The sequence below is a fragment of the Echinops telfairi genome, unplaced genomic scaffold (genome assembly GCF_000313985.2).
Source record: "Echinops telfairi isolate 266 unplaced genomic scaffold, ASM31398v2 ScPeMD7_7468;HRSCAF=8506_0, whole genome shotgun sequence".
Taxonomy (NCBI): domain Eukaryota; kingdom Metazoa; phylum Chordata; class Mammalia; order Afrosoricida; family Tenrecidae; genus Echinops; species Echinops telfairi.
In genome coordinates this window covers 69,232,877-69,247,522 of record NW_022111369.1, presented here as the reverse complement: position 1 = coordinate 69,247,522, position 14,646 = coordinate 69,232,877, and the positions used below count along the sequence as shown (strand labels likewise).

The 14,646-nt window shown below is 36.4% G+C and overlaps 1 protein-coding gene across 1 annotated transcript in view; it reads right to left on the bottom strand.

The window, feature by feature from the left end:
• CENPC (centromere protein C) overlaps positions 1-14,646 on the bottom strand; it is a 62,990-nt gene that overhangs the window by 10,515 nt on the left and 37,829 nt on the right. The window contains exons 9-13 of the mRNA XM_045284191.1: positions 13,068-13,259; positions 11,087-11,333; positions 8,660-8,782; positions 6,686-6,768; positions 324-428 (exon numbers count right to left, since the gene is read on the bottom strand). Coding sequence (XP_045140126.1) covers positions 324-428; positions 6,686-6,768; positions 8,660-8,782; positions 11,087-11,333; positions 13,068-13,259 — 750 coding nt within the window. The remainder of the gene's footprint in view (positions 1-323; positions 429-6,685; positions 6,769-8,659; positions 8,783-11,086; positions 11,334-13,067; positions 13,260-14,646) is intronic.

Here is a 14,646-nt window from a genome sequence, read left to right as displayed (position 1 = left end):
GGGGGCTTGTAAAATTCTTATCACAATCCATACATACATCCATTGTGTCAAACACCTTTGTACATTTGTTGCCATCATCATTCTCAAAACATTTGCTTTCTACTTGAGCCCTTAATATCAGCTCCTCATTTTTCCCTCCGCCAAAACTTACTATCTTAACAGGAATCAGACAAGATTTGAATCCTATTCTTGTCACATTGTGGGCAGAGTGGGTAATTAAATGAGATAAATGTATATATATTTTTACAGGACAATGTAAACAAAACCTGCAACAATTATTATTTTATTATTGAGAAACATTAAAGAATCAATTCTAATTCTACCTGATAGCCTTGCTTGATAATCTATTCTCTCCCCTCGCCAGTATTCTAGAGGTCTCATTCGTATTCGTTTGGTTCTGCGAACATTTGGTGAGCTGGAGGGCAATACTATAAAAAGATGTTAGAGAAAAACCACCACAAATAAATGTTCAGTTGGATGATACTTTGCAATAGATATTACCTTTTAGAATATAAATGCTTTGAAACAAATGACTGGAAAAACCAAACTTTCAATATCGATTTATACTAATCATTAAGAGAATTCAATAAGATACAGGTACAGATTGCCAAATAATTAAAAACTTGATAATATCCAGTTGTTACTGTCATTAAGTGCTGTTGAGTTGGTTCCACCTCAGTTACCTTATGAAAAACAGAATAAAACATTACCAGTGTTATCCTCACGTTGTTATGTTTGAGCCCACTGTTGTAGCCACTATGTCAACCATCTCATTGGAAGTGTTCCTCTTTTTCATTGACCCTAGACTTTACCAAGCACGGTGTCTTTTTCCATGAACTGGTCTCTACTCTCTCCAAAGTGCATGAGGTGAAATTTTACTATTCTGTCTGCACTTCTTTTAAGACAGATTATGCCAAGAGTTGGAAATATTAAAGGTACATAGGAACCCTCACATATTAGTAGAAACACAATGACAGAAAACAACATAGCAACATCTACTAATCACTTTAGCCTTTAACCCAGCAATTTCACTTCTAGGAAATGCGTTTACAAAATATAAAAATGGGTATAATTTAATACTACAAGCTTATATATATTTCATGTTTATAACAACAACAAACAACACATTGAAAATAATCCAAGTGTTCTTTGTTAGGAAAATTAGTAAAGTGAGGTATGTGTATACATGTATATATACACATATACACATTCAATTTATCTAAACAATGTAAACTCTATTTTTTGTGTGTGTTATAGCCAATTGGAGTGGTTTATTAAAATCTCCCATTCTATTATTTAAATGAAAATATATGTTTCCTTTTTTTTCATTATATATTTTAATTGCTTGGTTATTTAATGCAAAAAACCCCACAAAACCCTCCAACTGCAGACCCAAACCTATCTTTAAACCAAAGAAGTTGTCATCTGCTACTTCTTAACCCGTCTTCTCTTCTTCATGTTTCCTCTTCTAAAAATGCACAAATGATTTGAATATTTTGCCTGCTGTTTCTATATTATTTGCACTAAGGTCCATCCTTTATGGTTTCAACCTTTTTGTATCTTTGCTCTTTTCTTCCATGTGAAGAACACAAGTTACGAATTCAGATCTCAACAATGACTACTCTTTCTTTCTGTTCATCTCCTGACTTCTTAAACTGAAGATGACTTTTTAATGCCAGACAGTCTTTATACCATAATTGAATTTCTGAAAGTGTTCACATTTCCTTTATTTTAAAATGTTTCATCTATCACCTACGAGAGTTCCAGTTAAGCAGAATTTGCTGAGCACTAATATCATAATGCTGGATTTTCTTCTTTCTAGATGCTGCAGCCACTGTTAACAAACATTCTTTTCCTTTAGTCTACTTCTGGTTCTCGCCATCATTTTACTCTAAGACAGGTATTAAATACTGAGAGATACAGCAGCCTGTTAATACTAATTGGAAGATATGAGTTTTCATTGTACCAATGAGAAAAATGTATCACGGCTATTTAATAACCAGTGTATGCATACTCCAAGCCCTAAGTATAAGGTGGAACACAGACGGAAACTCCACACAGGTATGAATTCCCACAATCTTGATTTTCAAATATTTCACCCTCAGTGGGAACCATGGGAGCTCTATCTGACCTTCATATTAGAAACTAGCTCATAATTGTCTTCTTGCCTGGCTTAGCTACAGCTTGTTAACGTCTTAAAATCGGGAAAAAGTTGAGAAGAAAACCTGTTAGGAGTGCCATCTCCCTAGCAGATAACACTTACTTTGACAAAATCCTCCACCCTAGCTATCTAGTCTCGTTGATCCTTCATTTGGGGCAAACAGTTGAAGAGTGCAAGATTTGTAGACAACAGAGCAAATTAATAGCTGTGAAGATTTCCTATGGAACTCATAATATCTCTGCCACTTAAACCAGGTTTTTCCGGCATTTTAGAAACAAAGGTAAAGTAATAGAAAATTCCTCAATATAATACTTGAAAAGAAAAAAAAATCTTACTTAATTTGTGATGTATTTTGTTCTCTGATCTCTCTTTTGATTTTTTAATTTTGGAGTGACCTGCAAAAAGATAATATCACAAGAGAAATGGCTACTAATTTAGTACTCTATGTTAAATGCTCAATTTAAATGTAAAATTTGAACTGATAAAACACTCTATTAGTTCTTGTACTGTTCAGAGGAACCCGGGTGGCATAGTGCTTACCTGTTGAGCTGCTAACCAAAAAGTCAGCAGTTCAAAATCACCACTGCACCATGGGAAAAAGGTGAGGCTTTATACTTTCATAAAGAGTTACAGTCTTGGAAACCCACAGGGGTAGTTCTATCCTGGACTACAGATTTGCCTTGAGTTGAAATCACCTCAGAATTGATTTTAGGGTTTTTCCATACTATTCAGTAGGATACAATGAAACTAAACAAAGACAGCATAATATTTTCCCAGAGGTTGACAGAGAATAAATATATCTAATAGTTAAATAACACTTGAAACAACAGCTAATTTTTTAAGCAAGTTATTCATGGTCAGATAAGATTCACTGGATGAATCAAAATTCAAGATATAAAAATAAATGGTTAATAGACTAATATAAGTTATATATTATACATATGTAATAATATATTGCTATATTAGAATATATAATTATAGATTGCATAATCTACAATAATATAATGTTTTATTTCCACAGTCTGTTAGTTTGTTGTAATGTGGCGCCTAATGTGTTGCTGTGATGCTGGAAGCAATGTCATTGGGATTTCAAATCTCAGCAGGATCACCCAAAGTGAACAAGTTTCAGCAACTTCCAGACTACAAAAAAGGATGGACTGGATGTGAGGGCGATCTGGCTGCAACATGTCACCTCATTGATCGCCAGGGTTGATTCGGCTGATCTGCCTGGCTAGGCGGGTGTCCCCTTCCTCCCTCACTGCTCCATGTGCATCCTTCCCTAAGCGGTGTGCTCGGTTGAAGAGGATGACCTTCCCTGATAGAAGGAGGACCGTCCTTCAGTCAGGGGTATATGAGAAGCTGCGTTCCCCTGCTAGAACCTCCAAACAAGTCTCAAAAAAGGATGAACTGTCATTTCTCTGAGGAATTAACCACTGAAAAATTATGAATGGCAGCAGAACACTGTCAGATCCTGAAATCCTCATGAAAAGAAGCAGAGTATTGTCAGAAATAGTGCCATATAATAAGCTCCCAGGTCAGAAGGCAAGTAAAAGATGACTGAGGAAGAGCTTTCTTCTCAAGGTAGAACTGATCATAGATGGAATAATGCCTTTAGGAGTTAAAGTCTCGGGGAACTTCTGTGGGGCACAACTCAAAATGAGAAGAAACAGCTACAAGCATCAATTAATAATTAGAACTTAGAATGTACAATATATGAAGCTGAGAAATTGGAAGTCATAAAAATTGAAATGAAAGGCATACTAAGCTTTAGTACACTGAAAGGACTGGTATTAGCCATTTTAAAGCAGGCATTCAGACAGCTTACTATGCCGGGAATGACAGGATTAAGAGGAACGGCATCAAATCATTGCCAAAAAAAGGGCATTTCAAGGTCTAGAAGTAGAATGCTATCTATGATAGGATTATATCTATCTGAATCCAAAGAAATCCAGTCAATACAACTATTAGTAAAAATTACACACCAACCACTAAAGCAGAAATTCTACCATACTCTGAAATTGATCAAACATGCCATCAAGATGCATTGATAATTATTGGTAACTGGAAGGCAAAAGTTGGGAAAAAAAGAGGAAGGAATACTAGTTGGACATTATGGTCTTGGAGCTAGAGATAATATGATACAATTTTACAAGACCAGTAACTTCTTCCCTGAAGAAGACATCGTGCTTGGTGAAATAAGAGTGGCAACCAAAGAGGAAGGCCCTGGTGGTAGTTACATAATGTTGGCACTTTGAGACGTAAGAGTGAAGGGGTGAAGTTTAGCCTGTGAATCAGGTTGCAGCTTGATAACTTCATTTGGAGGCACTAAGGAGATAACTAGCTCACTGGAGGCTGGACACATGTTCACTCCCTGCAAGAAATTATTGTGACAAGCTGTATGGAGACAGGCTGATGGCAGCCAGAGCTTCGGAGCAGGAAGAGCCATATGGAGACCCACACCAGTGCTGAGATGCTTCTTCTACCACCACTGTTTCCACAAGACTTCCCACCCATTCGGCTACGATCTTCCTGCATTCAGTGTCGCTGCATGGCTATGTGAGTCAAAAGTGGAATTAATGGACTAGTATCGACATAATGGGATAATATCGGACTTATGGATTTGCTCTGGACTGGGCTGTTTTCTCAATATACAATTACTCTTTTATATAAAGCTCTTTTCTATACACATAAGAGTGTCTATGAATTTGTTTCTCTAGTCTATCCAGACTAATACAGCCCTCAATGAGATGGATTGACACAATGGCTGCAACAATGGGCTTAAACACAGGAACAATTGTGAGGATGGCATAGGCCTGGGTAGTGTTTCATTCTGTTGAGCATAGGGTCGCTAAGGGAGGAACCATTATGATAACACCTAATAACAATGACTTCTTTGTAGCAAATACTGTTTTTCAACAATTAGTGACTATAAACATGGACTTCTCCAGATGGAATATGCAGAAACCAAATTGAATACATCTATTGAAGAGACGATGGAGAAGCTCAATACCATCAGCTAAAACCAGGCCAGGGGCCAACTGTGGAACAGACCACCAATTCCTCATCTGTAAGTTCAGGTTGGAACTGAAGAATATTAAAATAAGTCGATAAGAACTGAGGATCTGTGGGATGACATCAAGAATATCATTCATGAAGACAGCAAAAGTCATTAAAAAGACAGGAAAGAAAAGATCTGGGTGGATGTCAGAAGAGACTGAAAACTCATTCTTAATCATAGAATAAGAGAATCAAAGAATAATTTGCTAAGGCAAATGGAAGAAATGATGAAGTCAAAGAGCTGAACAGAAATTGTCAAAGGCCAGCTTGAGAAAACAAAGTGAATTATTAAAATGAAATGTATAAACAATGGAAGAGAACATTGCCAAGTCCTGTGCCATTCAGAAGATCAGGTACAAGAACACCCATTAACCCCCTATGACCTCTATTTTTCTACTCTTAACATCTAACAAATGATTGATGTGGATGTGTTTTGGTCTCTGACTCTGGGAAAAGAAAATCCCACAAGGAGGTTCATTAACAGTTGCCTAAGGCAGAGGCCAATAGATCATATGGCTGAAAGAACAATGGCCAGACATACCTGCCAACATGCTAAAAAGAGGTGCAGAGGACAAAAGAACTGTATCCTTAACAATTTGTAACCTATGAGAGCTTCCCTAATACACCCCGCAATTGTGAGAACTGCCTATGAATTAAGTAGAGTGCAATGGGAAGAAGGGTTAGTGTCAGAATAGGGTCAAGAAGACTGAAGGATGGAGCATGTCAGATATCTGCCTACTGGGAGCATCCTTGGACAGATGCAGAGTTGAATTCTCCTTTTCTCTTCTGCAGGTGGAGAAGGTCATTATTTGCCCTTGGTTCAGTAATCATCAACATATCATCAATCTTGTTTCATCTACACCCTTACCAGCTTAAAAATTCAGAATACTGGTGTAGATTTCCATGTGCCACTATTTCAATATGCCCTACTTAAAAGAAAGGACTACTACTTTTCTCTTCTATTCCGTCCCCTCCCATATGGTGCATGCTCCACTCCCTCTGTCTTGTGCATTCACCGCCTATGGTCACCTGGTTCCACTGAATCAGTCCAGACTCAGAGTGATCCTCTGTACGACAAAACAAAATCCATGCACCTAGGCACCAAATAGAAAGAAACCAAACTCACTGACATCAAGTAATTTCTGATTCAGTGACCCCATGATGTTACAGTATAAAACTTCCTGTGAGATTTTCTTGAATGTCATCCTTATGGGAGCAGATTGCCAGGTCTGATTTTTGAGGTGCATGTCAGGTGAGTTTGAACCATCAATCTTAGGTTAGTAGCCCATTCCAAAACACTTGCACCACGCAAGGCAGGTAGTCTTACAAATCTGTATGGTAGAATTCTGAAGCACAATTACTCAATATATATTTGTTATTGGTTACAGTTTAAATAAAATAATACATCTTACTCCATGTATGTAATGTGATAAATATGCAGACAGTAGAAAATAAACAATAACTTACCAGCTCTTTTTTTAGCTTCCTTTCTGCCCTTATCAGAATTACTCTTTCCAGACATTATATATTTTCGGGTCCTGGAAGGGCCACTTAAGAAAAAAGGAAAAAACCTCAACCTGTGTGTTTTTATAATGCATCCATACATATATATATATAAATGTGTATATGGCTATTTTCTCCTAAAATTGCTATTTATTTTTTATAAAACCAATAGTGATGTTATGTCAACAAGGATATAATGCTTGTTGCATTAAAAAAAAGAATACAATTTACAATTGACTGACAAATATGACAATTACTGGGTCTTATAACCTTTTAAAACTAACTCATGGATCAAGGCCATATATTAAGTCAACTCAGATAATAACAGGGGATTCTGGGAAGGTGTCAGAATAAACAGATCACTGTTCAGACCCTTTTCCACAAATACACCAAGAAATTTAAGAAAAAGGAGATATTTGGCTTTGAGAGGCTCTGAATCAGGGTACAGAAGACCTACAGATGGATAATAAACACTGAGTCAATGATGAGTCACAAGGGATATGAAAATGGCTTCTTCCAACATTCCATCTTTTCCCCAAGCCAGGTAAGATAGTGCTTACTATAAATTGGAGAAATTACCCCAGCAAAAAAGGCTAGTATCCCAGCCACCAAGCTCCTTGCTTGTGGGAAGAATCAAGAAACCAAGTTTCTGCTCTACAATTGACATGGCATGCCTCAAATTCCTATAAGAGACCTAAGTAAAAAAAAAATCTCCTCTATGTGCAGTTCTCCTCTGCACACATGGTATCAGCAGGAGTTGGAATTTACTGTAGGGCAACTAGCAACAAGAATACACAACACATGGAGACAGACCAGAGTAAACAGTGGTTGCTAGGGGCGAGAGGGACAGAGAAACAGGGGTCATAATCTAGGTAGCGCTGAGATTTTGTTGATGGAGATAGCAAATCTGATGACAGCTCCACAATGATCAAATTAGTGAACAGTACATGTGAAAAACAAAGTGTGTTACACATTTTATTTTACAATGAAAAGTACAAATAACAAAGTATAATTAAAATTAGGAAAAGTTTAATTTTAAAGGATGTTGTACCATTCTTTAAGTCTGAGAATATCCTATAACTTACTATCAATGGATTTTTTTTAAAGAGTACATATAAAAACTCCAAAACAAAATTCACTGTAATTGAAGTCATTCTGACTCATAGCAAACCTCTAAAACAGAATAGAACTGCCTCTGTGGGTTTTTGAATCTGTAACTCTTTACAGAAGCAGAAAATCACATCTGTCTCCCACGAAGGAACTGGTGGATTTAAACTAACCTTGTGGTTAGCACCCCAATGAGTAACTCACTATACTACCAGGACATATGGCTTTATTTAGGGCCTATTTTAGTACACTAGAGAAGTATACTAGTTTAAAAGTATATACAACTAAATATGAGTTTCATACTCTTTCCTTGAAAAGGTGAAACCTAGTTTCCCTCCCTTTAAGTATAATCATGATCATTGTATAAAGTGGAAGTGATAATGAGAAACTTCAGATACTAGTCATTTTAAAACTACTGTGGTTTCCATTATAGCCATATTCTCTTGATTCATATGCTCTGTGGGAAGCAAGGTACCATACTGAGCAGTCATGTCATACAGAGGCCCACTAAGTAAAGAACTGAGGTATCCTGACAATAACCAGCACGGAACTCTAACTCCTACGCAGCTACCAGAGTCATCTTAAAAGAGGATCCTCCGGGTAAGCCTTCAGAGGCCCCTAAGTCAGAGGAACATCTTAAGTACACCTCATGAAAGTCCTCAAGCCCTAACTAGTCAGCTATGCCTCTCCCAGATTTCTAACCCACAGAAACTAATAGGGAGGGCAGAAAAGGCAAGCTACTAGCGATATTAAAACGAAGTAATGAAGTAATTTGTTACGTAGCAATTAATTTAGTGAATAACACCTGTTATCCTTAGACAAAATACATACCTTCTTTCTAAAATGGAAGTCTTAAGCTTTTCAAAATATGTTCCCGTCTTCCATGTATATTCACTAGTTTGACACTTGAGATGAATATTTGAACTGTCATGACCCTGTGAACTTTCTAAAGCCCTATGAAAATAAAAATAATAATTGTTTATACTCACACAAAAGACATTTCTTCCAGAAATAAACAGATGGATAGATAATATACCTACCATTTGTCAGGGAGTGTGTCCTACTATAGTGGCGTGTGTGCTGCTGTGATACAAGAACCTATGCCACCTGTATCAACAGTAGGGTGTAATATAACATAGTAGGCAGCTTTCAATGGAGTTGCCACACGAAGGTAAACCAGGAAAAGAGCCTAATGATCAGCTTCCAAAATTTGAACAATAAAAATCTTACTGATAACAACAGAATATTGTCTAATATAGTGCTGAAAGATAATCCCTCAGGTTTGAAGTAGGGAAGAACTGTCTCCTCAAAACAGAAAACAAAAAACCCACAGAATCAATCAAGTTGATTCTGACTCATAGCAATCCTACAGGAAGTTTTCAAGACTGTGGATCTGTAATGGCAATAGCTAGTTTCTTCATTTATCTTGAAGAGTAATTAATGGGTTTGAATCTTGCAGTTAGCTGCCTAATTGGTTCTCCCATTTTATTTGTTAATTTGGTTATTTGTGTCTTCTCATATTTTTCTTTTCTCAATTTGGCCAACAGTGTGTCAATTTCACTGATACTCTCAAAGGATCAACTTTCAGTATTACAGATTTTTTTCTGTTTTGATATCATAATTTCTACTCTAGTTTGGTCCATAGGATTTTTCAAAATTGGAAGATATAGCTTTTCTTCGTGGTGCCCCTTTGTGTAAAAGCACACTGAAACATATTCAGCATCATAACACCCAAGCTTTCAATGTCAGCAGTGGTTGCATGCTACGTGAAAGTAGCAAGGAAACAAATTCATGTTTCCTTCAAGAAATGTAAATTCCACCACTGATTACTTCAGTAAGAGTCTAAATACATTTTAATACAGCCTTACAAGGTGGTCCATCTAGACACTTCCTTTCTTAAGTACTGGGAGCTAAGAATGATTTTTTTATTTTTGAATGATTACATTTTAAATGGATATTTGAGTATCTATATAATAGACTCAACTTTGTCTTTTAGCCAACATAGGCTAAAATATTTGCACTCTAGCTCTTTAAGAAAATTTTTTAAGTTTCTACTATAAAGTAATAAAATTAATTTTATCATGAGTCAACTCCAAAAAGTGCATACTAAAGAGAGAAAAATGAAATACAATGAAAAATATAGGGAAAAATTTAAAAACAATACAATGATGTTTGCATACATGTATATGTAAGAAAAGTGTAAAATATGTTCACGAGAATGATAGTATACTAGTTCCTTCTAAAAAAGAAGGGAGAGAAACAGACTCGGTAAAGGTGCACATGGGATTTCAAAGGTCACTATAATGCTTTACATCTTAAACAAGTTCATGGCGAACTAGATACTTCATATGACTATTATTGTTTTTGAACACCTGAAATAGTTCATAAAGAGAACTGGAATAAGAAAACAGATATGAGAATAATCTGAAAATGTTAAATAGAATGTGTAAACTGTCTTTTTTTGTGCCATAACATACACAAGTTCATTTGGGGGCACTATCATTTACTTCAGTATATCCCCAGCACTTTGCAGTTTCTAACAATATAGTGTGTACTCAATATTTGTTGATTGATTGAATGGAAGCCATTAAAAGGAAAAGGAATGCATAAGAGCGTGTTCACACCTCATTAGTTTAAGACTGATAAGACTTCAGAGAAAGCATCTAGTGGGAACCAATTACAGGGAACTATATGTGACCTCCTCCCTGGGAGATGGACAACAGAAAAGTGGGTGAAGGGAGACGTCGGATAGGGCAAGATATGACAAAATAACAATTTATAAACTATCAAGGAAGGGCTCATGAGCGAGGGGGGAGCGGGGAGGGAGGGGAAAAATGAGGACCTAATGCCGGGGGTTTAAGTGGAGAGAAAATGTTTTGATGATGAGGGCAATGAATGTACAAAGGCACTTTACACAATTGATGTGTGTATGGATTGTGATAAGAGTTGTATGAGCCCCTAATAAAATGATTTTTTTTAAAAAGCATCTAGCAAATACTTGGCACATAGCACTCAAAAATGTTAATTATTCTCATCACTGGGAAAAAGTATTAAGACAAAGTCTTAATGAAATAAAATTAAAGATACTTAAAACATCTCTTTGGGGATAATAGTTTTTACCTTATTAAATCTAATACTCATAATCCCTGTGCGACATAATTCCCCATTTTGAGTTATATTAAAGTTGACTAAATATTTGAGACAAACTATTACATATTGTAACAAAGACAACTCTATTGTACACATAGCAAATATTACCCAGAATGATCAACATTTTTCTTCTTAGCTACATCCTCCTTGTTACTTTGCAATGACTTATCATAGTCGATAGCTCCAGACACTTTATCATTTGAAAAAGATGCTCTTGAACTGCCTTGAGTAGCTGTCTTCTGCCTTGTCAAGAAAGTAGTTGCTGTCCCAATATTCTTAGATGACTGATTTATTTTGTTAGCAGCTTTGTTCCCACTTTCATGATGCAATGATAATTCATTGCTATTGACAGGACCTGGAGGATTGAAGGATAACCTAAAATTGGCATAGCATCTATACAGATTATCTGATTCTCTGAGTATCAGTATTAGCTATATTTACACATTAAAAACTCACACAAGCAAATCTTATAGGCTGATTTTTCCCCCAGTTAAATTCTTAGACTATATAGTACTTCAATTTATAGCACAGAGACCCACCAAACTCACTGCCATCAAATCAATGCTAACTCAGAGACCCTATAGGACAGGGTAGACCTGCTCCTGAGAGTTTCCAAGAGTAGAAAGTCCCGACTTTCTCTCAAGTATAGATACCAGACTCTTTAAATCTATGATAAACTTCCAAAACTCTCTCTGGTTCTCCCCATTATTATTGTGGCTACCCCGGTGTTCCTCGGGGTTTCACCTTTAGCTTTTAACTATATATACTTGCTTTGAGGAATTCTGTTTGTCTCATGGCTTTAATCACTATCTTAGGCTCATTTATTTTGTACATAGTATCCAAGAGATCAGTCGCTACAAAGGGCTCAAAAGGCTATCATGGTTGGTAAAGTCCAAGTAGATCAGCAAAGTGCTGAAAACAATGGATACTGATGATCATGAAGATGGACAACTCAAGAGCAGGAAACTGACAATAATATGCTGCCTAAATTAAAAGTCACTCAAGACCCATGAACAAGCCCTACATCTTGCCAGATCACATTCTTAAGGTATTTTAAATCTGTTGCTCTATAGCTTTCCTTTCATAAGCAGAGGTCCTTACCATTTCTTTGTTTTGCCATTCCATTGGGTATAAAGTGGCCCATTTCAGAAGCAGAGAATCCCAACCCCAACCCTTTCCCCTATTCCACCCCCGCCACACACACAAAGAACCAAGAGTGGAGCACACCATGATCTCTGTTCTGTCCTCTGAGGCACAGCAGAAGAGCTGTGGTGGCCCATGAGACAGATGGATGGGCTTCCCAGGCCATGGAATGAGTAAAGCTGAGTACCTCCAGAGTAGGCTTGCTGAGTAGGCTGCCCTTTGGATACTTATTGGCCTTAAATGGGCCAAGGGAACATGTGACTGAGGCTGAGAATCAGAGATGTCAATGCAACATGGTTAAGAAGAGACACTGCCGACAAGAGAACTATATGCTTCTGATCTTAGCCTGTTTGCTTGCCTAGTAAACCCAGTAATTGTGAGTATTATCTGTAAGTTCTGTGTGGCCAATGCAAAAGATTATTGAACCAAGAATAGATGTAGAGTGACAGGGGGATGAGGGGGCAGTTGGTGGAAGAGTAAAAGATCAGGTAGAAGATGTTGAGATGATGATAGAGACAAGTCTGACCTCTGCCTTGTGAGAATCGACCTTGGGCAGGTGGAGAGTTCCCCTTGCCACTTGTGTAGCCAAAGAATTTCAGTGGTTTCCACCATTTCTATATCTGTTCTGTTCTGTTCTGTTCTGTTCTGGGCTTTTCTTTATTACCTATTACTAAGTGATATTATTTATCTACCTTGTCTTTCTCTCCCCACTAACATGTGAGCTCTAAGACAACAAAAACACTGCATGTAGATTTTGTTTTTCCAGATGTATCTTGGCTACCTAGATTACTACAAATAGCAGAGCCTCAACGAATATCTTTTTAATTGATTTAATATTGCTATTGATGACCAAATGAACCTTGTCCTCATATTTTCTCTGGAGAATAGAAATATAAAGCAAAGTTATAGAAAAATGAGTGAACAAAATTTTAGTTAACATACTTACTATACTCTGGAGTTACCTCCCACCATTTTGATGGTTTCCTGGAAATTCTTTGACTTTTTGTGACAGTTACATTTACTTCTTCAGATCTACGTTCCTGGTTTGGTCCCTTTGAAACGCACTTGTTTTTAAATGTTTCTTTAACTTTGTTCTGATTTTCTTTATTAGGAACATGGATGATGCTTTTCTTTTTTCCTAAAATAAAGAAGACCACAAAAACCATTCATAATCTACTGAAGCAAAGAGTTTTTAGAAAACCACAATAAATTTTTAAAATCCTCTCAGCTATTAAAAATTATCCCAAACCCACTGCCATCAAGTCAATTCCAACTCAGTGACACTATGCTAAGTTTATATATCTTTACAAGAGCAGACAACCTCCTCATCCCTCAGAGTACCTGATGGGTCCAAAGCGCGAACCTCAACACTTAACCCACAGCCCCTTCTTCTCAAGGATAGGAATGTCTTAAATTGATCTCCTGAGCTTTTGTTTCATCTCTTTTTAAATAGACTCATGTTCTCAATATGACCTTTAACATTGTCAACTACATACAATACTTTCACATTATCATTCATTGCTAAGTACCCCCCAAAAAACATCCAAAATCAACTAAACAATTATAACTATGAAAAATAATAGCTATATTTTTTTCTAATCATGTACCCCAATGACCCAAATAAAAAATGGGTCTCTCTTGTTGTGAAGTAATTGATAATTTGGAATGGTTAATATTTCAATTTAATATTAGGAATAGGAAAATTTTTTAAAAGGTTATTTCTGTGAATAGAACATTTTAAAACAGGAAATGAAAGTAGAACAAAATAAACATAACAAACAATAAGTAGGTAGTAAAAAGAATTAGTAGCAATAGCACTTTTACTGAAAAGACAGTTGGATAAGAAAAAATGATAGAATACACAAATTTTAGTTTTGGTTTTGTGACTATCAACTAGGAGAGAAGGAGGAAACAGGCTATTACAATACAAGTATTACAATTCAAAGAATACAAGGTTACCAAAATGGATGTAACAATGGAAATTTTATTGTCCTTAAAAGTATGTTTTAAACATTAAATGTCAGTAGATCAAAACTGGAGCAATTTATTGACCATCAAATAAATTAAGAATCCAAAATCTATTATAAATGTGAGAGGTTCAAAGGAAAAAACCATTAAAATCACTGCAAGTATGAAGTGTTAGTATACTGTAAATACAAGTAGGACCAACAGAGTATAGATATTATATGGAATTACATAACTATTAAACTATTCAGAACAAAAAAAAAACACAAGAAAGGAGAGACATCATGGAGATTAAAAAAACAGAGTGCAGGTCTATTTTGATAAGATAGGCTGGATAAACAATCTGGAGGAGAAAACAACGGAGTGACAATTACAGAGGGACAAGGGAGAGGGGAAGGGGGAGGAAAGGAAGTGGTGTTATCAAACCCAGGGAACAACAAGTGATCCAAAATCAGTGGTGAAGAGGGTGTGAAAGGCCTGGTAGGACCTCATTAAAGACAATGTAATCGAGAGGAATTACTGAAACCCAAACGAAGGCTGAGCATGATAGTGGAACAAGA